A 26939-nucleotide genomic window follows, 5' to 3' on the forward strand; every position below is an offset into this window, starting at 1 on the left:
GTATATTTTAATATTTACATAGGACGTAGAAAAAACATTTTTGGCTATATGGTTCCACAAAGAACTTTAAAGAGCACATTCCCCACGATTCCCTTTTTCAATCCTTAGTTAATGTGTAATGTTGTTGTTAGAGGATAAATAATGTCTGCAGAATGATAAAGCTCAAAGTTCAGTGCCAAGCGAGATGTTTTCTTTAACAGAATTAGCTTTTCAAGCACTACAGAGCACAGGTGGATCGGACTACATCCCCCTACTTCCCGGGTACATGATGTCACCATTCAGAGTGCTTGTAGCCTTTTAACTGTCACCCGTTCCGTATACGGAACCTTAGTTTGCGTCAATATTGTGCAAGTAGTTTTTTAATCGAATCATGGCAAACTATATATCATTGGAAAGATCTAAGACTCTAGAATACAGACTTCTTTGGTGTTTTTTTAAATAATTTATGTTGGGAGAGTAATTGAGTATTTTTTATAAAAGTGTGCTTAGATTTTTTCTTATCCTTTTGCAACCCGTATTTTTTTTTACATTTTTTAATCAAAGAAAAACATAAACTTTTTTTTTTTTTTTTTTAATAATCCTAACAACATACCTTTAATTATTTTTGTTGTGTGTATGTGTGATTTTTGTTAGCAATAATCAGCTACTTTTCTTTTTTCTAACGAGACCAACTGTAAGTCTATATTCCAAAGAATTCATGAGTTAGCGCCATTTTAGTTCCAACATTCGTTTTCATACGTAGGCTCAAAAAGGGTTCCGACAGTTAACAGGTTTTAAGGATCAAATGATACAAGGATATGGCAAAAAGGGGGCAAGGCCTTCCTCATAGAAGAAGAAGAGCCGCAGGAGTAGTGTTTGGTTATCAGAGATTTCAAACATTTGACTGAGCTACGTGCTAAACTTCTTTCACTCTCATCACAGTCCTACAGCTGTTAATAAGAATTCAGCTACACACATTCTAAGAAAACCTATGCTCACATCTTCCATGAATCAAACATTGGCTGTGAAAGCTTTTCTGTGTAATACACTGATATTGCGTGTTTGTGCGCATACATCTGTCTAAAACACTTCTATGAAACGTCCTCTGAAGTCTTGCTTGCAGTCTCCTGGTCAATCTGCTTGTTTTATTATCCAACTCTGTTATTAGTGATAACCGTTCTGACGCCATTCGGTCCAGTGTCATTTTCCTCGCCATAGTAGAAAAAAACGGGATATCTATGAAACATTGATGTATGCGTACACATGCACTGAGAGGGGGACCGACCAATCACAACAGCTTGAGGAGCGGAACTCGCTAATATGATATGGGTGGGACTTTTTCATACACACACTCTTAGCTGGGAACCAATCACGACAGACCTGATCAGCTTTACCAATCAGAGCATTTCGGAAGGCGGAAGAAATCCAGTCGTTTTGTGAGAAGAGAGACAGCGGAAGACGATAGACTTGAAATATGTTAAATATGAAGTATTTTTTTTAAACTAGAAACATGAACATCCATTGTTAAACACCCAAAAATCAAAATCAAAGCTTCGAAAACAGGGAAAAAATGGGGCCTTTAAATATCATACACAAGATTTTTACAGTGAAAAGGGTTTTTACAGATTATTACAATTTTCTTTGGAGAACTTCGTTTAAAGATTTTTCAATTACACTGTTCTGATGAACTCTTAACTTTAAGAATATTCATTTTTTTAGAGTGCACTTTCACTGTTCCTCACTGATGAACTTTCAAACTGTCCAATCAGCCACGTCCCTCACATTATTCACAACATTTAAAAAAATCTTGTCTTTGAACTCTTTGTATGAAATATTTACAATAGTACAGCTGTAGGACCTATCATTGCCTACTTAAAGTGATAGTTTCCCTTTAGAAAACTTAAAGCATCTGCCAAAGCGACAAAAGTAAATAGGTATGTATTTTCAAATTCTGAATGACATGCACCATATTCAGGAATAATCTTACAGTTTGCCTAATATAACCAGCAAAAAAAAAATGTAAGTCTCGCTTTTGATTTTTTTGTATTCTGCCACTCCTTAGCTGTAAGGTCACGGGTTTGCTTTCTACCGCCTGCGGCCGGCGTCTTTTGAAGCCCACCCTGAAAAACTATCGGGAAACCATCTGTTAGGACATTAGATCTCCGGCAGAGGAAGTCCCAAATGTTCAAACCTCATATCCAAACAGTTCTTCATCTTCCAACTCCCCCCTTAACTCAGCATGGCCCTCCGTCTGAGGTCCGTGTGTGGTAGTCTGCTGGAATGAGCTGAGGGGCCCCTTCCCCGTCTGGGACCACTTGAGTGAAATGTCTACAGATTTATCAGCAGAACTCGAACTTAACATAAGGTCACAGACTATTATTTGCAATAAATGTCGGTTTTATGATACTTTTTATTGAAAATTAATATAATTCTTTGATAAAACTGGTAATCCCATTTCTACATAGAAGGACTTAGATTAATGATGTGTTTATAGTGTGATCTTAATGCCACAATTGTTAAACTATATATATATAATATATTATTTTGATTACTCATTTATCTGGATGAATACTGCATTTGTTTTGTGATTGCTTCAAAATTGGTATCATGAAACTGTCAGAGAAGTATGGGAATTCAATTGAGGTCCAAACTTTATTTTATCATTCCACAATACAAATCATTACAGACAATGAACAAGTTAGATTACAAAAAGAGAACTGTAAAAACATGTAAGTGCTTATAAGAAATGCCAGTCAGCCTTATGGTTCCTCAGACAATAAAGTAAAAATAAATAGCTTAAAAATAAAGATGGTCTGTATTGAATCATATACACTCAAGTTTTTCTACACAAGTTAGGCTTAAACAAGAGGGCAAAGACATATTTTTCTCCTGAAGTTGACATTAAAGCCGCAGGAAAAAATTAAAAGACCATTCCAAATTTTCATTGAATCAGCATTTCTAAATGTATTTTGGCCATTCCAGTCCTGTGTCTTTTGAATTTCACCAGAATCAAACCTCGGGAGTGACATAAAGTCATCCAAAAGCAATGAGAAAGACTGACAACATGACAAGAAACGTGATCAAAATCAAGGATTTTGAATAAAAAATGATTGTTGTACTTTTCCAAAACACATGTAGAAATATTACTGTTGTATTTCTTACAAGTGAATATAAACTTGTTTTCGTCGCAGTTTTTCTGTCATTTTTACCTGTTTTCATTTTCTGCAAATAAACGCAAATCGAAACAGTATTTTTTATTGACAATTGGAGAAATATTATTTGTAGTTCACAGAATAAAACAAAACTTGTCATTGTACCTAATCACATACCTATAAATAGTATATTCTGAATAACTGAAAAGGTTCTTTGAAATGGTCTCTTAATTTTATATTCCACATTACACAACTTAAGTGCATTTAGCAGATCTATAGTAACTTTATAACACAATACACTTGTCATTTTATGAATCAACAATCTTTTAAAATTCTACTGAGCAGAAAGAAATACATAAAAACAGAAACTGAGCAAAATGAAAATCATAAGGTGAGACAGCGTTACAAAAAGGTGCCCAAAATTAATGATAATTATTGTTACTTTTTTACATTTATAGGGCAGGCGTAGAGCTCCTTTTGAAGTCAGGAACGTAAGTGCACTGGGATTTTACCAGATGGGTTTGATTATTGCATCCTATGTCCACAAACATGTTCCTTTACTTTAACATGCGGGATACTGCAAAGGCAACACTAATAAAACTGTTCAAAGTTGACGTCGAACAACTAGTTCACAATTCTATTCATTCTATACAAAAGAAATTCCTAGAAGTTGCAAGGACACAAGAACTGTACATTAAGACCAATTCTTGTCAAATCATTGAACCAATCAGTATTTTATGTTTCAATCTCAAGAGAAGTATATTAGAAATTATTGCTTGAATTCTAAAGTCCTATTGAACGAACTCTTTCAAAATGTCACATGTATTTTTATTGATGACCTCACGGAGCTTGCGGACACGTCTGGGACTGGAGATTGTGATGAAGCTGTCGGATTGCAGGACGGCCATCCCATTATGCACTTCACCCATGATGATGATCTGACCATCTGCAGTGGTGACGTTAGGACACGGGCAGGCCCAGTCCATATTCTGCAATGTCACTTCCAAAGGCTCCTTCCCAAAGAACTTCAACCCCATTTTTTCATCTTTCAGGATCTCCTCCATGGTGATCAAAGCGAGACCGGAGTCCTGGTCCTCCGTCAGCTCCGTCATGCGTCCCAGAATGACAAAATCGCTTTTACAGAAGCTGGTCACCATTTTATGCCGCGACTTGCACGGCTTGCACTGGTGGGTCTTTGGAAATGGACAGGCGTCCTCACACGCTTCTTTGGTCTTGAAGTTGTTCTCGTTGCCTTTACAACCGCCGTAAATGAAAGGTTGGCACTGCCGCTGGAAGCCGCTGTAGGCCCATCGCGGTTCGTATGCTTTGCAAGGCCCCTGATAGCTGGGAAGGTTACACGGGACTGCAAGTTCTTTGCGGCATGATGACATGCATCCCTCATACGTATCAAAGTGATTTCGGTTTTTGTTGCAGCTACCGTACGTGAACGTGTTGCAGTTGTTCCTCTGGGGGTCATAAAACCAACTCAGCTTCTCTTCTCCGCAGTCGTCACTATCAGGCGCCTTGAAGCACTCCTCAATTGGGAAACTTGTGGAGTTATTGAGCTCTTCTTTTAAAACCGGATCTCTCTGGACTACAGAGAGTGGAAAGTGAGCTTGGACTGAACCGCCTGTGTTTGTGGCCGTGCAGGTGTAAATACCTGCATCTTGCAGTTGGGCGTTGTAAATAACCAGCTGGCCGATATTGGTGACCACCACATTTCCATGTACGTGGTTTGGTTTAATGATCACATTGCTTTGGCCCTCCACCTGCTTCTCCCAGGTAATCTCAGGCCTCGGACGACCAGCAACTTCACAAAGGAAGCTGGCTGTCTCACCGGCAAACACAGACTGTTGAGTCGGGCTTCCCAGCATTAGAGGAGGATGCACATCAAATGGCGTGGTGTGCTGCAGGGCTGTCGTGGTTGAGGCGGTGGTGCCGGCAGGCAGGGGGCTTGTGTTGGGCCAGGTGAGATGGAACCTGCACGTTACAACGGATAAGGATATGCCCTTGGAGCAGGCTTCAGCATCCATGTAGCACTTGTTGTAATAGGTCATGCCGTCTGAGGCACACGTGAAATGGGGTTCTCTCTCACACCGGTCACGGCACTTGCACACGGGCAGTCCGTCCCAGATGTCGCACTGGGAGCCCTGCTGGGTGCACATGAATTTGTCGCAGGTTGCTTCCTTTGGCATACCCATTGGCCCTTTCTTTCCCGCAACATCTATGTAGCGGGCTGCCACACAGCTTCGATTACCACAAACATTGGCACAGCATTTTTCAAATGGTTCACACTCCTGAAGGACAAAAGCGCAGATGGGGAATTACAAAAAAAAGAACAAAATGCAACATAAATCATTTTGTTAATTCTGTAGAAAAACTAAAATAAATATACAGTGAATAGAAAATTTGTAAAGTCCTACTTGTGCATATTATATATCCGGTAAAAAAATATAAAGTACAATAGACAAACTACATGCATGCAAAGAAGATTTTCAGTGAATTTTGAAAATGAATAAAAATGAATGAAATGTCAAACCTGGTCAGATTCACATTCTCGAGTGCAGGTGCTCATTGCATCAACCCACAAATTTGGGTTCATGTCGTTTGGACAAATCCCTGCGTGGGAATACGCAACTCTTTGCAAAGCCATGCCTTTTACGCATTGATTGTTCAAAAATAGAAACAAAAAGTGTGCCGCCACGAACCAGATCCAACGAGGAAAGAGCATCCACCACATGTTGCAAGGCAGAAATATGAAATTATTGTAACGAACTTTTATTGAAACAGCTGCCAAACTGAGAGCTTCCAAGCAGGAGAAGAAATATCCTAGATATGCTGCATACAGTGTGTGGCGATCTCTGTATTTATACTCTAATAGTTTTAAATACTTAAGCAACTAGAGCTATTCCCCTGACCACCAAACTCGCCCTTACGCGCAAATGACAGTTATGAATTACTCTGTAGTTCTAGTGAGGATTAAAAACATCTGCCCCAGAGTTGGGTTGGTACTGGGACACCTGCCTCTCTTTGAAAGTACTGTAGCTTGATTTAACCCTTTATCCTAATAATGCGCGCACCCGAGGAGCTGAGAGAGCGCGTGTGAATTGTGAGAGTTTCTCCTCGCGTCGGATTCTTTCAGAGTGACAGCAATATCTGCAGTAATGTAACCTATTTTATCTATAATAGAACAAAAAATAATAACGCCATTCATTCATATATTCGACTCATTGGTATTTAAAAGAGAATGATAGACACAAACATTCACGGAGCTAGAACTGGATATGCAAAGTCAATTTACATCTACAGAATGAAACGTAGATGTCACTATAATATCTGACACAAAAATTTGTTTTGTTTATTTTAACATATAGTATTCATACACATTCAAATAATAAGAATACCTCACAGTAAAGAAGGTATCCCCTACATGATAGGCTTCATTATATTGTTTCATGTCATTTTAAAATAGGTTACATCTACAGTTAGATGTGCTTGGTTTACCACCTAAACAAATAAAACATGTTACAGAGTCAAAACAGACAAAAAGCGTCAAACCCGTGTTCTTGTCCATAACTGTAAAAAACATTTTTTAATGATTAAACCCTCAGGATCCAGGTTACGTGCAGCACATGTCCTGAACTCGACACTCCCTGCATACGAATATCTATTTATGCCAAAACACTAATGCTGATTAACGAAAGGCTGCATAACCCTGTCAAAAATCTCCCTTTTTCGTTACGCACTGTAAAATGCGCATTTATTCACTTTTACTCACTCGGTGCTGCCAGACAACTACAATGTAAAGTAAAACGTCAGGAATTAGCTCAACAATGACACAGAGTGGCACATTAATGACTACTAAGCTTCTAAAGACCAAAGCTGGATAACTTTTGTGCTACTGTTTTATCACTGAAGGCTGCGCATTAGAAAATTCACCTTATTTAACCCCTGTAACCGCAGAATGCCTGTTTGTACACCATTATAGCTATCTGATGAAGAAAATACATTTTAAGTGTTACTAAAATAATATTACTCAGAAGGGAAAACATCAATGTTTTGTGAAGAGGACAAATACTTTGAATTATGAAAATTCGGGAACAAAAATGCCTCAAAGAAAACTACTGGTAATGTGAGGTTTTTCAAGATTTTAAAAGAAAAATACACAATGAATAGAATTCATTCTTGGTTTATTCTTGCCCTGATATGGATAAAGTGACAGTGCATCTGTTCTGTTTCTACAAAACATTTGTAGACATGATCTAACACTAAGTTGCTTTATTAGATGTTAGATGAGCTTTTTGAATGTGTCAGCATTTTAACAAACCTAAATATAAAAACTAAGTACAGGAGACTCGAGACTGTATAAACAGTCTCTATATAATATCCCACCTCAGGTGTTTGGATCCAAATATATCATTAACTGAACGTCTAACAACACATCAGTGTCTTTTCAAGCATTTCAGAGAAAATATGTTCCACTAAAATATGTGCAGGTTCAGAGGAGTATGTCCTCCGGCAGGAATCAAAAGCTTTAATGGGGCCGCTTCTAACTGCTGGCACATTGATAACATACTGCAATACCAAGTAAGACTTCTTATTCTTTGATTGATTGCTAAAAAAAATAGCTACAACACAGTGCATTCTTTCACGTATCGACTTTGAAGGGGATTACCTTACTTGCCCTCTATGGAGGCAACACACGATGCATTTGTTGAAGGAAATATTTCAATGGGAGCAAAAATTAATAAACTCTTGTCAGTCTGAGGACTGATTCAACCTCAGGCTGTAGGTTGGTAATTTTTGAAGGAGATCTCAATGGAGTCTATTCATAGGCTAAAATCATACACTTCAAAAATCATTTTGACTTAACCATCTAACAAAGGAGTGGGTCAAAATACAATATTACAGCATTGAAAACATCAATACATTTTAGATGTACACATGAGTTAAAATAAATATAGAAATATATTTCTATATGTAGAAAGATCATTTTTTTGTGGTATATTTGTTAATACATATATTAGTATTATTTTTATTACAAATGACATATATTCCATATTTTGTTAATATTAGCTTGTACTATTCTTTCAAGAAAAATATTAAAACTGTCAATGTCACTGTAAAAAATCCCAAGAAATAACCAATATAAAACGTAATCGTAAAATTACACGTTTCCTGTTTTTCTTGTAAATTTGCGGTCTTTTTCTGTAACTTTATGTTTTGACAGTATTTACAAAAAAACTTTAACAAAAATTCTTGTAAAAACAGAACATTTTCCTGCAGCTGGGGCACCAGAAATTAACCGTAAAATAACACTTTTCCCTGTAAAGTTACACCTTTTCCAGGTTTTTCTTGTAAATTTATTTAACCCGACTTTATTTTTAATACTTTTTATGTAATTTTATGTTTTTTGACTGTATTTTCAATTACACAAAAAATTGTAAAAAAAATTAAACATTCTGGAAAAACTAAGTTTTATAACAACAGAAAAAAAAACTTGTACGTGTAGTTGTATATGTATAACATAGCACAACACCTTGCAATTTTTTCCAGATTAATTTTCATCTTTGGCTTCAACATACTGTTAAAACTGTATAGAAAATGTAAAAAAAAACATAGGGCCTATTTCACAGTTTCACCAACGAACAGCGAGAACCCAATCCATCCATGCCAGTAATCATCCATCATTGGCCATTATTTCAACAGACATCTGAATCAGGAAATGCACTGGCCGTGTTAAGCTCAATTGGGGTTTCATAACAAACCCGTGCTTTGTTTAATATCTTAATGTTTTTGTTTTGTCACCACTTGATCTGATCATATCCAATTCTGATTTAATCCTCCTGCCTGCAGCATAACATGATTATGCAGATAAAGAGCCAAACCCAGCTAACAATTTCGTGACTAAAAGACATCTAGTAGCCGACAAACACAGCCCTGACATCTAGTCTAAAACAAGGCCAAATTTGGGCTGTCAGTGAAAATCTAATTGACGGCTAACTATAGAACAAGTATAGACTGGTCATCAATTATACGGCTATTGAATGACTACATGTATTTCTAATAGACAGTGAATATAGGTCTAGGCTATAACAAGACTGAATTTGGACTGTCAGGGAAAATCTAATAGACGTCTAACCCTAACCTTAGAATAGACCAGTCATCAATGAGACGGCTTATAAATGTCTAATATGCATTTAAAATGTAATGGAAAACAAAATGGCTGAAGAATTATTTTTATTCTTCAAAACATCTTAAACCTTTTATTAACAATAATAACATCATTTAATAATAAAATGTATACAATTGAACAACTGAAAAATACAAACATGAAAGAGACAAAAGAAAATGTAATAAATAAAATTAAGTTAAATATAATTGATTATTTAACTGGTAAATACTATCTATGTAAATATATAAATTAATACATCTAATAAAAATCAATAGCAAACAAAAAGGTTAACCCTTTTGTTGGTATACTTATTTTAACAAACAAACAACCAATAGTGAACTTTAAGGAAAAACTGAATAGTTGGTTTTATTTCTACATCCTCATCATCCTTGATCATCATATCATCTGCCAAATGAGATTGGAGGCACACTAGGGCTGTGTAACATATAACTTTTTAAAACTTTCTTATAATATTAAGAATCTTATTATATTGTCTTTTTTTTAATGGCATTAATTGCTTTGTTTTTATGCAAAGCACTTTGGATCGTCTTGTTGTTAAAACTTATCTTGCCAAATAATAGCTCATATTTTCATATCATAATGATCTTAACAAAATATATTGATGGCTTTCATAATAGATTGCACATGTAAAATTCAGATAATTAGAGTTTAAGGGCACACAACCCTTGCATGTACCATGTGTGCAGCCCTCCTAGTGTGAAGACCGAAGTGGTAAAGACCTGCAACTCTACCTGAGAGACTCCTCCGAGTAAAGACACTGGCAGGGCACGCCACGCTAAGATTTTGTTTTATTTTTTCTTTCCATTAATTTCCTACTGTCCATTTTTTATTCATTGTTTGCTACTAACATTCAGACTGTCCACCATTGATGCACTTACAAACGTACACAGCGGAGACCTCGGCACCCTCCTCGGTCACTCTGCACTAGCCCTCCACAGTCTGCTCGTCTTGCTGAAGGGCTCTGGAACTGCCAGTCATCTGTCAACAAGGCAGTCTTCATCCAGCCTTCGCCATTCAATCTTATCTCAATGTTCTGGCACTGACTGAAACATGGATCTGTAAAGAGAACACTGCTACTCCATTGGCCTTCTCCACCAACTTCTATCGTCCTCCAGATCAACTGGGAAACTTATAAGAAGAGCTTGACACGCTGCTGTCCTCTATCCCTGAAGACAGCACTCCACTGGTATCCTAGGTAACATCCACCTAGAAAAAACCACAAGCAGCTGATTTCTTAGCTCTCTTCCGAATGTTTGACATTCACAGGGTCAACACCCCACCCACATCAATGGTGTCTTCCTCCCTGCCCACCAAAACCCTTTACTCATCTCTCAACATTAAGGAAGCTACTGATAGTCTCTGTTCCACCATTAACATCTTGCCTTGCCCTCTTACCCCTAGGCATTCACGTGCTACTCCCTCTTCCCCCTGGCTTTCGGAGGCTCTTCGCGACCATCAGACCAAGGCATGATCTGCGGAGAGGAAGTGGCGCAAGTTTAGAGACCCTGCTGATCTCTCCAATGATCAACATCTTCAAAACTCTTTTGCTACTGATATATCTGCAGCCAAAACCAAGTACTTTCAAAACAAAATCCAAACTGCATCTAACCCGCGTCAACTTTTCTCAACCTTTTCCTTTCTTCTCTCCCCCCTTCCACTCCCTACTAATACCTCGCTGAATGCTGATGACTTGGAGACCATCAGCAGGCAATTCGCTGCTCAACACATCCCTGATCTCTCTCTTACCCCTTGATATCCCTAACTCCTTTCTTTCTCTCCCCTTTCAGAGACTGATGTCTCAAATTATTTTTACTTTCCACCCAGGCCTTTAACTTGTCCCCTCAACCCGATCCATTCCCACATCCTTCAGGCATCTCTCCGTCTCTACTGCCTCAGCTATCACACATTATGAAAACCTCCATCACCACTGGTTCCCACCTCATTTATACAATCCCTGGTAATACCTTTACTCAAGAAACCAACACTCGACCCCTCAGTGGTCAGCAACTACAGGCCAATCTCATTTCTGGGCATCTCTTCTTGGATGAAAGAGCATCACATGCAACTAAGCCTCTCCAAGACAGAACTCCTGATATACCAGCCCAAATTCACCTGAAATTCACGCTGACACTGGCCATCAGAACGATAACAGCAAATTCGCCCCTTTACCTTAACTCACTGCTCCAGGTCTACATCCCCAGGGTCCCTCAAATATGAGAACAATTTTTGCAGATAAAAAATGAACACATAGCAAAATGAAAACAAAGATATTTACAAGACAACAGCACAAATTTCCTTTCACGTTTTCTGTTTGTCCGATGCTCTCCGACACAAAATGTTGTCTCTCGTTTCAAAAGATGCATTATCGTGAGATTCGGCAAAAGGGATCCCTACAAGTCTCACATTGCCAGAAGTCTCAGTAGGGATACAGTTGCCATCTAGCGGTCAAGGATTATAATAGCATTTTTATCTTATTAGTTATAATGTGTATGAATGTTCTATGACAGCAAATATAATATAAATGATTTATAATTCAAATTTTTAAAATGTTTACTTGATTATGTCATAACAAACAATTGTAACACTTTTTGGCTAGACTCATCTGAATTAGGGCTAAAGGACTAACAGCAGACTGCACATAACCCATCGAATTCAGAGCCAGATTGTGACTACAGATTGACCATGTTATGCAATTACACTTATATATGGCTGATATTATTTACATCTTGAACATAATGAGATATAGCATCAATCTCTGTGCATATTGGCCAGAAACGACAATGAACCAGTCTTGACTACGAGCTAAACCATGGCTACGCACAGGCTAAGCATAGAACATGTCAAAGAAATGAAACCATGCAGGGACATTTTAATCATTGTTGACTTTGCTTACATGATGGAACATCATACAATCACACATGTTATTTTGGCAAAAACGACATGTAACCAAATTTAAGATTATTTGGCTAGAAGTGGGATATTAGCCGGACTACATCTCGTCTTTAGTTAACCCAGACGGTGAAATGACGGCTATTGCTTTCTGGGAACCCATTCATATTTCATGTGGCTTAGCCTGAAGGGGTGATATTGTTTTGCATCCTGGCACTATAGACCTTATTCATGATTTCCAGTTGATCATCTGTCAACAAGACTGCGAGGATGAGACACTAGTCTTTAAAATAAGAAACACCACTAATCCAAATTAAGAATGTTTATAAAAAAGCCCAACCCCACCTCCTGTACTAAAACCAAGAACATGAAGTATCTTGTTTGGAGGTAAATGGAAATAAACAGCCCTCCTATCAAGATACTTGTAGCTCTGCCAATGTTTGTCACTTCTGGAGAAGCACATAACAGAAGATGTTTAAAAGTCGGTAATGTTTCTGCCTCTAGGAGACATTTCGTGATTAAGCTTGTTCTCTGAACTTAAAGTTTCTGTGTCAGGATTTTTAGGAGCCTATGTCATTCAATTGGGCAATTTTGTTAAAGGAATAGTTCAGTTAAAATCTATCATTTACTCACCCTCATGTCGTTCTAAACCTGATTAGCTTAAAAAAAAAAACTTAGCCTATTTAACAACTTCATATTGAAGACCATTTGACAATATACTTTGCTATTACTTTGATAAAGCTGTAAGACTTTCATTTTAAATTAAATAAAATCTATGTTATAACTTGAATAGCAATGTTTGTATTTAAGAGATATGACAGAGTTTTCCTGGAAAATGGTCAGATCTGTCACAAACTGTAAGGTCTTTATTTTTCACTGGGCTCCAGCCTTTTCTCATTTTCTAAAAACTTGTTCTTCAAGGTGTTTGCGATAAGGCTGAGATCTCTGAGGAGCACAGACAGCAGCTGTGTCCAGTATGATAGGAATGACACCCTTTGACCTGCTTTATGTTTTATCCAGAGCCATTGAACATGAGAGTTACGACACTCGATCTCGCCGCCGTGTGGTCACGTGGTTCATGGAGCCCTCATTAGTTCAACATATTTCAACATATTTAAATGGATGTAGGAGAGACAGATAACAGCATCTATATTTGCATAATTTTTGCAAAATAGCACATACGATACGCTGAAAACTATGTTTACTTATAGCAGCACTTTGTCTTGGGAGTAGTGTTGGGCAAGTTACTCTGGAAATGTAATTAAACTACTGATTAAAAGTAATCAAGTTACTGGTCTGATTACTTTATTTCAAAAGTAATTCGTTACGTTACAAGTAACATTACTAACGTTACCCCCACATCCCTCAAAAAACACTTTACTACACTTTATTGGGAAGTGCACACTCTATCTTTCAACAAACGAAATTAACTCTGTGTTTAATTATTTTTTCATAAATTATTTCTGCGTATTCCATAATAAAGCCTGTCATAAATAATAATGAAACTTTTGACATTTTAACTTAAAACGTTTAATATATTAATATCTTGGTTACGTATGTAACCTCAGTTCCCTGATGGAGGGAACGAGACGTTGTGTTGAGAACGACAAATGGGGTTCACCCTTGAGAACCAATCAACAGCTTCTGGCCAGTGCCCAGGAGGTGGCTATACCCCGTGCGGAGTGACTCCTCACTGACAATGGGAATGGGAGATTCTGAGATCAGAATGCCGTCATAACGGCAGCCTTCCCCTTCTGCTGTCCTCCAACACAGACAAGGAGCTGGTCAGAGCTTCTGAGCTCTGCGTGCGGTCCAGGTAGAGGCGCAATGCACGTACTGGACACAACACGGATCGGGTTGGGTCTTCCTCCCCGATGGGGAGTGCCAGTAAGTTCATCACTTTGCCCCAGAAGGCCCCAGAAATTTTTTGTGCACGCATCCAGGCCTGGGTCTAAAGATAACGTGAGAGTTTCCAGGGCTGAATTCAAGGCAATCCGGGGACACGGAGGATGCTCGGAGGTCCCCCTACCCTCTTGAAGGAAGCGAGCGCCATCAGGAGGGTCGTCTTCCTCGTCAGGTGAGGAAGATCGGAACCTCTGAGGGGCTCTTTAGGGTCCCAAGAGGTTATGGAGTGGAGATGAGGCAGATTCCGCCCTCTCGCGCCCCTTAGGAACCTGGTGACCAGGTTGTGTCATCCTAGAAACTTTCCATCAACTGAGTCGTGATGAGTGAAGATAGCGATGGTGCTCCTCTTCCCTGGCGTAGAGGTTCCTGGGGGGGGGGGAAGGTGTGCTTCCGCCCATCCCGCGTTCAGCTGTGCGCAAGGATATCCGTGCCGAGGGGGCCTCAGACAGGGAACACCAAAGCGGGCAAATGGTGGTGTTGCGGGAGGTTTACCTTGCAGGAGGTTTACCTGGGCCTACCCGAACAGCATCCAAATGAGCTGGACTGCGAGGGGGTGGAGTAGCCACTCTCCACGAGGCATTATCTGACGAGAGAGCGTCGAGAGAGCGCCCGCAACTCTTGGCAATTGATATGCCAGTGCAGGCGGGGGTTCGTCCAACGCCCTGCCTGCGTGCCAGTTACACACTGCACCGCACCCCTGCAGGGAGTCGTCCGTAGTCACCACGACTTGCCTCGTAACCTGCCCAGGGGGACCTTAGTCCGTTGAAAAGTCAGGGAAGACCAGGGGTTATGGTGCGTCAGCAGCAGGGCATCATCACCATGCGCCTGCTGCCGGTGTGCCACGCTCCCCTCGGAACTCGACTCTGAAGCCAGTGTTGGAGCGATCTCATGTGCATCAACCCGAGGGGTATTACCCGGCGTAGACGCCATGTGTCCCAGGAGCCTCTGAAATGTTCCAGGCAGTTCAACACCGGCTGGGTTCAACACCGTACTGCGGACAGTTGCGCCGACATGGTGACAGAGTTGAGTTCCATACCGAGAAAGAGGATGCTCTGCACTGGGGAGAGCTTGCCCTTCTCTCGGTTGACCTGGAGTCCCAAACGATCTAGGTGCCGGAGCACCAGGTCCCTTTGTGGACATAACAGATCTCGCGAGTGTGCCAAGATAGGCCAGTCGTTGAGATAGTTTAGTACCCGCACACCTTCCTCCCCTCAGGGAGAAAGGGCGGCTTCCACGATCTTCGTGAAGACCCGTGGAGACAGGGACAGCGAAAGGGAGGACTCCTTCAGTTCAATTGCCACAAACCAATCCTGACACCTAATAGATGTCAGGATGCGCCTCTGCGTGAGCATCCTGAACAGCAGCTTGTAAAGGTGCTTTGTTCAGGGTACGCAGACCTCTGGGGCACAACCCGCCGTCTTTCTTGGGAACGATGAAGTGTTGGTTGTAACCCACTGAACATCTTGGTTTTGAGGGACGAACCTCGATGCCTGTTTTGCCAGAAGGGTGGTGACCTCTACCCGAAGTATGTAGGCGTCCCTGCCTCTGACAAAGGGAGAGATGATGCCCCGAAACTTGGGAGAGTCTCTGGGGAACTGAATCGAGTAACCAAGACGGACCGTCCTCATTAGCCACCTAGACAGTGTGGGCAGCTCCCAGAGACTGTGACAGGGGGACCAAGGGGACGGTCTACTTCACCATTCCCACGGAGGGTGGTTCGATGGCTGGTGGAGCTAACCACGTCGCGGGGGGACCCCGGAGGGAAGGTTGGCTCTGCTTACTTACCTGCCTGGCGGGACACCTGCACGCACTGTCGGTTTGAGAGTGGTAGCAGCTGTCGTGTGTGTACGACCCTATGCCTCGCCAGGGCTTGAGGTCGGGTTTGCCGGGCACAGTCCAGTAGAGTGTGCGATCGGCTAGAAGGAACACCCAGGGGAAACAGAAAACTCTTTGTGAGTAATTGAGCGCCTGGCCCTGAAAAGGGCCCGGCTTTGGTGACGAGGCAGGAGCCGTCCCGTACCGACCGATTAGGGCCGTAGCTGTGAAGGTCGGGCCCAATGTTGTTCCCCCTGGGGTCTTCCCGTCAGTGTCACTTCTCGCGAGAGGGTTGCTGACGGGGTGGAGGTTTCCACCTCGACCTCCGCTTCCGGGGTTGCCGCCTGTGGGGGCACAGGAACCGGAGCCGATGTCGAATGGATCCTGGGCTACCGGGAAACAGACATCACGCAAGATCTCGGAGGCCTCTGGGCGGCCGAGTCGCAGCGCGGTAAAATGTGGCTAATCGCCACTGTCTGCTTCTTCACCGTCAAAAACTGCTGAGCGAAGTCCTTGAGGGTTGTTGCCAACAACCCACCCTGCGAGACGAGTGCATCAAGAAAGCGGACTTTCACGTGTCACTCATCTGCCAAGGTTCAGCCGGGGGTGTCTCTCCTGGACCACTACCGTGGACATCGTCCGACCCAGGGCCCGTGCCACCACCTTGGTCGCCCGTAGAGCGCTGTCAGTGGTGGCACAGAAGTCCTGCATTATACCCGAGTCGGCCTTACCCTCGTGGAGCTCTCTCAACGCCTTGGCCTGGAGGACCTGCAGGATGGCCATGGCGTAGAGAGAGGAGGCAGCCTGGCCCGCGGCAGCGCATGCCTTCGGCACCAGTGATGCCGAAGTCCTACACGCCTTGGACGGTAGGCGTGGCCGATTCCCCCAGGTGGCAGCCGTCTGCAGCACAGATGCACCGCAGCCACACATTCCACCCGGGGGATCTCGACGTAGCCTTTGGCTGACCCACCATCGAGGGAAGTGAGGGAGCCGGAGCTGGTTTGACTAGAGCGGGCCGTGAGTGGAACGCTCCAAGTTTTACACAGCTCCTCATGCACCTCCGGGTAAAAAATGGCACCCGGGGTAGGCACGGTTTGCACCGCGCTCCGACCCCAGGAACCACGTATCCCCGGGCTAGCATTGCTGACATCACTTCTGCTTCCTCCTGTGCTTGACCCTCCAGGGGGGAAGCTCGGATTCGTCAGAGTCGGATGCAAGTCTCCCTCTGATGCGAGCGACATCTCATCTATGTCACACATCGTTTCCGAGTGCGTGCCTGAGGATGCGGACGGTATGCCACTGCCGGTTGGGGAAAGTTCAGAAGAGCGAATCGGGTTGCGATCAGCCCGTGAGCACTTTGCTGGCGGGTTTACGTCCGCAGAGGTCCCCACATCACTAACGCTGCTAATACAGGCGGAATTCGGGGCCGTAGCCACCGATGTCACGGCCCGGGTAGCAGACGAAATGATGGCTATTTAGCTGGCTATAATGATGGTTTTTAGCTTAAGGTGAAAAGTTTTCCATGGAGTGGCTTTGGTAGTACTTTCCACACAGGCGCTTACAGGTTTCAGTTCTATGACGTCACAGGTGCTACAGGCAGGTGTCCACACTTTGAAAAATCTATTTCGCTTTTATAATATAATTGATAAAACTATAAAATGGCAACGATGTAACGCAGCTGTAACGTATAGTTACTTGGACTTGACACTATACTCTAAGTACTATTTTAGAAATTATAATGCTTTAAAGTACTCCGTTACCAAAAAAGTTGTCAAATTACAGTAACGCGTTACTGCCCAACACTGCTGGGGACTAATATGAATATAAGATCTATGAATATAATTTATGTCTGCCATCTCTTTATTTTGCAACTGTGCATTTACATTTGGCAGATGCTTTAAACAAAAGTGACTAACATTGCATTGACTTATACATTTGTTTCTGAATATGTGCTGGGATCAAACCCATGACCTTGGCATTGCTAGTGCCATGCTCTAACCTCGGAGCCAATGGAAAGCTACTGAGCCACAGGAAAGGTGGAAAACTGTTGAGGAAATGTGTTTGGGAGACATTGAAACGAATGGGCAGTGTGTTTGGAATTATTGGTCGATCCATGACACGAGTTACGTCCGCATTTCATTCTTCCAACGGATGTCTATGTGAGTATCGTAACTCTGTTTTTCAATGCCTCCGGTTTTATCTATCGCTTTAGATTTTTATGCATCCAAAGATCACATTTCTTTATGGCATTTAGAGATTTTATAGGTTCACTTTAATAATTAATATATGTGCATTAAGTAATGCGTATTAATCTATGAATTAAATTGATGTTTTAGATTCTTTTAACACTGATTTTATGAAAAGAAGGGAAGCTTGTGCCCCATTCTGAATGTCTATGATGCACGCCCTCTAGTGGTGAATATAAATACCTGCTATATATCTCAAGACCCAAGAAATACAAGGCTAAATTTGGATAAATGAGGCAACTTTTTGATAGCCATAAGGTTCTAACATACTGTTTTGCACTGTTTGCCTGGCTGGGGGGGCTGCTTTAGAATTCATAAGTTTTACATAATTGTCTGTGGGTATGTCTGTCTTCTGTGTTTTCACCTTTTTCTTGTTTTTACAGGTATATGACTTTAATTGATTTGCTTATGGTCAATATGTCTCGTGTACAGCAGCTTTGTAACAATCGAAATTTTAAAAACGCTATATAAATAAAGTTGAGTTGAGTAATGCATTCAGTATTTTAGTAGAGATTTAAGTAATAAGTAACAACAGTAATTTACCATTAATGTGGTTTAAAATTTAGTCTATGTTTATTTATTTGGTTAAAACAGTATTTGGAAATAGAAACTTACACACTAAACATATATGAGAAACAGCATTATCTTTTTAATAAATGCAACGATACTCCAATTCTGGTAACAGAGTTCAAGTTTTTACAGATTTGGTATATAAAAAGGAATCATTTTCCATTGAACAACTTCAAAAAGTGACTTAAATAATACAGTACAAAAATAGACTGCTTCATCATGAAACTCACTCGCTGAATTAACAATGTCACTGTAGTTTATAGAAAAAGGAACGATGAAGTAAAAAAAATTAAAATCCTGCTGTTGAGAAAACATAACATAAACATAAAAATTACATTCGCTGACTTTCAGTCATATACTGTGTGAAGGCACTCGTGGGTTTATTACAGCATAGTGAGAGTTCAAACCAACCCTGCATCCTTAGCCATTCCAAAAAATATTCCTTTCTGCCCAATAAGTTTGGTCGGTGTGTCGAATTCTGCTATCTGTCCCTTGTCCAAAACAAGCACTCTGCGAAAAAAGAAAGAGATAAATGATTTTCCACTTTGAATAAACATATGTTTTAACTATAAACTGTATTTGACATATTCTGTTTATGTAAAATCCAACAGCATTCACTGTCTTGCAATTTTTTAAGAAGAAAAAAATGCATAATATCACAATTTGGAGGCAAACCCAGCGTCAGTGTCACGTAATACCACAGCACAGACAATGACTGTGGGTTTAATGATGTCATTTCACCTCAAAGACTGTAACCGCATTGGCACCTCATGTCCTGTATGCCACCTCTATAGAATAACTATTATTGTCATTCGCACACAACAGACCCTGTCACTGACCATAGACCACTCACAGGGACATCCCCAAACCTCAGCTCACTGACTTCACTGCATTATCATACAATATGATACAACATTAGATACTAATCCATTATCTTAAACTGTCTGGTACAATTTAATCATTGGAGGAAAATTGCCTTTTTAAATATGTACCTGGTGTAATCCATGATGGTGTTGAGTCTGTGAGCTATAGTGAAAACTGTGCAGTCTTCGAACTGAGTACGGATTGTGGACTGGATCAGATCATCTGTCTCCAGGTCAATTGCGGCAGTGGCTTCGTCGAGAATGAGGATTCTAGTCTTCCTCAGCAAGGCTCGTGCCAGACACACCAGTTGCCTCTGACCCAGACTAAACATGTAATAACAGGTAACAGGTTTATAAAATATATAAAAAACTGTTCCATAACTATAACGCTCCAAACATACAGCCAAATGTCGGACACCACATAGTATTTTAAAATTTCAAATAAACTAATCAAATAAGGTTTCTTTTACGTGGTGCAAATGTAAAAAAAATTAAGCACACAGATGTTTTTTTAAAAATTCCCAAAGCATTCTGAGATGTGATGGATGGAGTGCATGCTCAAAGCAAAAGCAAAGCTATACGTTAAAAAAATAAAATAGTCATGTAAATTTTTTCTCAACAATTAATAACGTGTTACTTTAAAAATGGGAAATGCATGCATTTTCGTTTATGGCTTCAGACTTTTGGACTGTATACAATTTGAATACAACTACTGTATATTCTATGAAATGGTGTTTGTACTCTACCTTAGGTTTTCTCCTCCTTCTGCGCATTCCAGATTGAGTTTGGCAGCCTGGTTGCTTACAAACTTCTTTAAATGAGACAGTTCCAGAGCTTTCCACACTTCATCGTCACTGTATTTCTCAAAGGGATCCAGGTTCATCCGCAGGGTTCCAGAAAAGAGTACAGGTTCCTACAAATGCATATCAATCACAGCCAATTCAAGTGTATGCTTTAAACAGCACTACACACTTTGTATGTTTGTGAAGTGTGCCTAAAGAAAACTCTCTATATTTATAGAAACAATATGTACAGTTGAACCTACTGTATATCTTCGATGGCCTGAGGTTGAGTAAACTAACAGCAAGTTCTTACTTTTTATTTTGGAATCACTCATGTCATTATAAACCTATATTACTTTTGATCTTCTGCAGAACACAAAAGAAGATATTTTGAAGAATGCTGGCAACCAAAAGTATTGGACACAAAACCGCAGAGACATTTCTCAAAAGATCTTCTTTTGTGTTCTACTGAAAAATAGAGTCATTTAAAGATTTGGAATGACCTGAGGGTGATTAAATGATTAAAGAATTTTTAGACGCTTAACTGAGCTCTATGCTCGAAACAACACTGGTGACCAGCAATACTGGTCTTTTCAGCAGGGAACTCTTTGAATGCATGTAGTGAATGGTTTTACTACCAAAAAAAGAAAACTGGGCACAAACTAACAACCCATTAGCCACAATTGTGTTTTCAGTTGAACAAGCTTATTAGCCACTGTTTGTGAGCCTGAAGGTGCTTTGGCCTCCTCTACTGCCAGGATGAAATTCACAATCAACTGCTTTATGGCACTGAATGGGGAAATGATTTTGCTGACATGGTAAACCCAACGTGAGTGAAATGCTAATATAAAGACAAACACCATTTTCAAGCTGTGCTTAAATTAAAGCAGATGTCATACCACCAACAAAGCTGAAGACATTCCAAAAGACCAACCTGAGGAATAATGGTGAGCTTGGATCTGAGGTCGTGAAGGCCGATCTCTGAGATCTTCACCTCATCGATTATGATCTCTCCCTCCGCTGCCTCCAGCAGACGGAACAGACACAGTGTCATGGAGGATTTACCGGCTCCGGTTCTTCCTACGATGCCGATCTGTAGATGAAAAAAGATTTGAACATTTCCGTGATGTGACCTCATTTGCCCCTAAGGCTGCAGAGTTCAGTTGTGATATTCCTCACCTTCTCTCCTCCTTTCACTTTCAGAGAGAGGTTTCTCAGCACGAGGTCTAGTCCTTCTCGATACCTCACACTGTAGTCCACTAACTCTACATTACCCTTCGAAGGCCAGTCTGGTGGAGGCTGTTTGTCCTCAACTACCCAAGGAGCCTGTGGACATTAGTAAAAGTATGTCAGCTGTTTCAAAGATATTAGTTCCAACTCTATGGATCTGAACAACCATGAGCATTTGCATATGTTCAAGACGCAAAGTCTGTAGCATCACGTTTTTTTTAATACTGAATGTTGTGTTAGTAGGGGCACAGTGGACACACAGAGGAGTGTTCTCAAAGATATCCGTGAAATAGTATTGAATACTTTTGGATAGAAATTAACACTTTTTCTTTAGAAGCAAGTGTAAATGTACTATTTTGTTTATACTGAATAAGATGAATCCTCAACATTTTGCTTATAAACACATTTTCTTTGACTCTACTTTAGATTCTAAAGTGTTAGTTTGTTAGATTTGATATCTGTATGCTGTTGTTGTTGTCATGGTTACACTCTTAAAAAAAGGTGCTTCACAAGGTTCTTCAATGCCATAGAAGAAACATTTGGTTCCAAAAGGAACCTTAAATGTCAGGGATATCACACGGGGGAAGAACCCAAATGCGGGCAGCAGTACCAGGGGTTTAAATAAAAATTTATTGCACAAAGACACTAAACAAAAAGGTAAAACCAAAACCCACGAGGGGCAAACAAGACAAGATAAACAATAAATGACAACAAGGACAAATCAATGTGGACAATGGATAGGGATGAACACTCAAGGAAAGCTAACAAGGAAACGAGATGGCGGGAACAAAGACGCAGACCAGAGAGAGAGTATAGCAAGCCGATAGGATCACTATCTCTCCCTCCATGCACAACCTAAGGCTATGCCATGACTCCGCCCCAAGACCAAGAATAGACTTGACATGATGGCGGAATCATGAAACATAAACATCTGAAGAACCTTTCTATTTCACAAAAGGTTCTTTGTGGCGAAAAAAGGCTCTTCAGTTTATAAAAAAGTAAGAAAGAGATGGTTCTTTAAAGAATCTCTGGCTGACTGGAACCAAAAAGGGTTCTTCTACTGGCATCACTGTGAAGAAGTTGTCTGTTGTATTAAGATGTCTTGAGGTTTGTTGCATCAAACTATTAAGATTTCTTGACCTCAGATTTTTACAACAGTCTATACACTGTCAAAAAAAAAGAACTTGCTGCCTTGCTGAACTTGGCTTTACAAGTCATTTCAATTTCAATTCTTGACCAATAGTGAGTTGACATAACTTGTTATTATAAAGTTGAAATTGCTTATCTTGTTCTGAGGAGTTAAAAAACTTGAAATAATTTGAAAGGCAAGTTGAGAACAGTGTAGATAAGTTTAAGACTGCAAAATAAAGACTACTTCACCATTGTTTTAGCAAGCTAATTTACTGCATGTCAGTTGTAGTATTACTAAGTTTAGATTTCCTGTTGGTAAATGTCAAATAAAACGTTTTGTTCTTTAAGAGTAACAGACAAGTGAATTATTAAACAAACTGACTCTCGTCCTAAAATGTCTAAATGGTCATGGATGATTTTACACTACTATGTGAATGGTCATATTGTTGACTAATGCATTGTACTGTACCTCAGTTGGCGTCTCTGAGTATTCCTTTACTCTCTCCACAGCTACTATGTTGCTTTCCAGGTCAGAGGTCATCCTCACCATCCAGTTTAGAGACATAGTGACCTTATCAATACAGTATGAATATTTTAGAATATAGATTATAATAATAACACAATATAAGTCTAAAATGTAAAAGTTGTTATTGCACATATTATCTGTCAGCACTTTACTTTCTAATAAAGAATGACATCAAAACGTCCTCAAATACTTAAAAATATTAACAACTTTCAGCATAAATACACACACCCCTAATATAATATATAATATAGGGCTAAGACTAATGATTACAACCTTTATGGTGAAACATTTAAACGTTTGATGATTTATGTACCTGAAGAGCATATGACACCGACAGCCCAACCAAGCCGGGGTTGAGCTTTTCCTTCCCAATAACAGCAAACAAAGCAGCAAACAACACAATGCAGTTCCCAATAAATTCGATGCGAACCCCCAACCACCTGTTTCCATTGAAACACAATCCTTTTACAATACACTCCAGGGCATAGTAGCCAAACTTCATGGTCCACATTACTCAATTAAACAGCATGTAAGAAATATTTAAATTTATGAGAAAGTTATTGTTCTTATTTTCTTTCTACCACAGCCAAGAACAAAAAGAAAAAACAATCAGCAGAAATACATCCAAATGTGAGCGAGACCAAACCTACCTGTTGGAAACAATACCAGGGAAGTAACTCTTTTGGTTGTCATCCACTTTCATATTACTCATGAGCACAAAGGCACTGTTTCGCCCGTAGGCACGGATCACACTAGTGCCTGTAATGGTCTCCGAAAAATGTGAATATATAGGAGACCTACTGACAGATTCCAGTCTCTTAAGCTGCCGAGACGTGGCTACATAAAATCTCTAAAGAGGAAATTGAGGGGAAGAGAAACAAACATTCTGTTTAAATGCTACAACATCAGCAGCAACACCACAGATATACATGTACACACAAAACAATAATTGAAGAGCTTTGTTCCAAAATGAGAACTCTGTTCTTAAATTTGTTCAAAAATGTTTTTTTTTATTGTGAATTCTAATTAATATCATTCAAACTTAAGTTCGTTTGTTTTGATTTAAGCCATAATTTAAAAAAAAAAAACAGCTAACTAACACAATAAAAACATGAGAACATAATAAAAACATGATTTTTGAAAATATTTTAAAAAGGAGTTATTTCACTTTGGTACCAAACTCTTAAAATATACACTGTATATACATATATATAAACAGTAAGGATTCGTAAAACCAATGTCTTGTCACTAAACTGGCAGAATTTTGCCTTTGACATTCCTGCTTTGTCTCAGCAAGTCTTCATAGTGAACGATTTCTCTTTGATAACATTGTAGAAATGGTTCACATTGCAACTTATGTTGCATGTTTGTCTGAAGTCTGAAAATTTTGTAATAATAAAATATAAAAGTGCATGCATATATTTTCAACTTAAAGAGATTTTGCAACAAATTGTTATAAATTCTATGGTAATGTAATATCAAGACACTCCAAATGTTCCTTAAAGGTACAGTTCAATGCAAAAATGGAAATTCTGTCTTCATCAACTCATTCTCGTCATTTTTACCGGTTTGACTTTCTTTGTTCTGCAGAACACAAAAGAAGATATTTTGAAGAATTTTGGTGACCGAGCAATAGCTGTACACATTGACCTGCATTGGTTTGGTGTCCGAAGTGAATGTGTACAGCATTGTCAAAATATCCTCTTTTTTTTGAGGAAGAAAGAAAGTCATACAGGTTAAAATGACAAGAGGATGAATAATTGACAGCATTTTCATTTTAGGTGAACCTTTAACTGAGACAAACCATAAAAAAATATATTTTCAGTTTCAAGAATCCACACCATGAGAATAAATATCATTACTTGTCAAACATTATTTAACATAACATTATGTGAATTATTCTCAATATTCAAAACATTTAACATTTGATTTCCAAATCTGATTCACAGTTAGGGATCAAAAATGAATGGAATAGAACAATATGATAATGTAGTAGTATTTGGTTTGGCATTGAGATACCTCAAGAGAGAAACACATATTTTTCTCAAAGCATGTATATATAATAACATCATCGTAAATAAAATAAAATGGATGTGATAATTTGTGCGCATGCAAGAGACAATTCAAAGAATATAAAGTGGATGAGAAAAAGGGTGCCATGCAAAGCCTAAGCCGTATTCAAGAGAATCAAGACGGATGCAGGATTACATAAATTAAAATTATGAGAGATCGGAAGGTTTAGTTCCTAGATGCTTAAGGACAGAGGCACATGTGAGGGAATATCTTGAGAATCTCAGACTAGACCAAAACAGGTCTACAGGCCCCAATGAAGGACATCATAAGCCCATTAAAACAATAAACCAAACTATCTACAAAAATTACCCTATATTGAATTTCAACAGTATGTGAGTTCACTAATTCTTTATGTTAGCACCATCTTCCCAATTGGTCTAGTTAGTACACTTTAATTAAATTGTTAGTAGCCTAACAAACTAAGACAGCCTGAACTAAAAGCACATCACCAAATCGGGTGCATAAATATTGTGATTCACTTATTTGACTACAAATTTGCCCTCACATCCCTAGTTCTCCTGTTAGAAAAGCCAGGTACAAGGGAAAAGTCCACTGGTACCGGTTTGTGTGCTAAGATTATTTAGTTAACACTATACTGCTATTGTTAAAGGAGTGTATGAATGCACATGAATGTTGAACTGATGAAATGAAAGGAAACAGCACGTCAACACATATTCAGTAGATTACTTACAAGCTACCCCTGCAAAGCTACCTCTCTACAGTCAAACACTATTTACGCACCTTCAGTACTTTTCAACACATTATTCTGCTAAGTATATTTTAAATGGTTGAAGTGTCTCAGATTGATGTTCATGTGCAGTGTAAATATAATAAAAAATATAACTACAATAAAACGTCTGAGAACATTAAATTCAAATTTCAAAATATAAGTAGAAGGCTATAATATAAATTATAATTTATAATACTTATAATCCTTTTATAATACTTTAAAGTATATTATAATTATTTATGATACTTATTAAAAAGGTCTATTAAGTTGAAAGATTTTAATATTTCCTAAATATTTAGTTAAATTATTTAAAATGTGTCATTGTTTCTAGTTTACTAATAATTTATTTTCAGTTGACAACTTTTTTGTAAGAAAGGTATCATTTTTTGCGAACATACAAGCAATTTGGGACATCCTGGATTAACATTATAGTTTTCTATAAATGAAGTAGAAAATATTTTTACTCAAATTATTATGCTACTGATATCATTATATGATTTCAATATTGAAGAAAAATGCTTAACATTTTCACAAGTGGTCTCAGAATGTTTGGACCTCACTGCACTGTGAAAAAGTTTTTACTGCCTCAAAGTTGTACGTACACTCTCAAAAAAGGATGTAAAGAGTTTATTTGCAAAAACTTGTAAAAAATTGTAAAAAAAACAATTTTTACTTTTTTTGTTATTATAACTTAAAGGGGTCAAATGACACGGGTAAAAAGAATATGCTATTATTTTAGATGTAATGCAATGTGAATACACGATTTAAGGTAAAACAAATGCTCTATATTCCACATACCATGCATGTTTGTATCTCCTCTTTGCTCCGCCTCTATGAAACTCTTTTTTTACA

At 39.3% G+C, this 26939-nt stretch overlaps 2 protein-coding genes across 3 annotated transcripts in view; both read right to left on the reverse strand.

The window, feature by feature from the left end:
* Positions 1–3218: 3218 nt before the first annotated feature.
* Positions 3219–6232, reverse strand: wfikkn2b (WAP, follistatin/kazal, immunoglobulin, kunitz and netrin domain containing 2b). The gene is made up of 2 exons (XM_056771115.1): positions 5671–6232; positions 3219–5428 (listed from the first exon to the last, which is right to left on the reverse strand). The coding sequence occupies exons 1-2, from the start codon at positions 5869–5871 to the stop codon at positions 3923–3925; spliced, it is 1707 nt and encodes a 568-aa protein (XP_056627093.1). The 5' UTR covers positions 5872–6232; the 3' UTR covers positions 3219–3922.
* Positions 6233–18811: 12579 nt separating this feature from the next.
* Positions 18812–26939, reverse strand: part of abcc3 (ATP-binding cassette, sub-family C (CFTR/MRP), member 3) — a 68964-nt gene continuing 60836 nt past the window's right edge. For both annotated transcript variants that reach the window (XM_056771085.1, XM_056771087.1), the window contains exons 24-31: positions 23935–24134; positions 23598–23724; positions 23228–23329; positions 21577–21723; positions 21332–21490; positions 20362–20528; positions 19745–19939; positions 18812–19262 (exon numbers count right to left, since the gene is read on the reverse strand). In XM_056771085.1, the coding sequence (XP_056627063.1) occupies positions 19154–19262; positions 19745–19939; positions 20362–20528; positions 21332–21490; positions 21577–21723; positions 23228–23329; positions 23598–23724; positions 23935–24134 (1206 nt within the window). In that variant the 3' untranslated portion in view covers positions 18812–19153. The remainder of the gene's footprint in view (positions 19263–19744; positions 19940–20361; positions 20529–21331; positions 21491–21576; positions 21724–23227; positions 23330–23597; positions 23725–23934; positions 24135–26939) is intronic.

Source organism: Triplophysa dalaica, chromosome 17, assembly GCF_015846415.1.
Source record: "Triplophysa dalaica isolate WHDGS20190420 chromosome 17, ASM1584641v1, whole genome shotgun sequence".
Taxonomy (NCBI): Eukaryota; Metazoa; Chordata; class Actinopteri; order Cypriniformes; family Nemacheilidae; genus Triplophysa; species Triplophysa dalaica.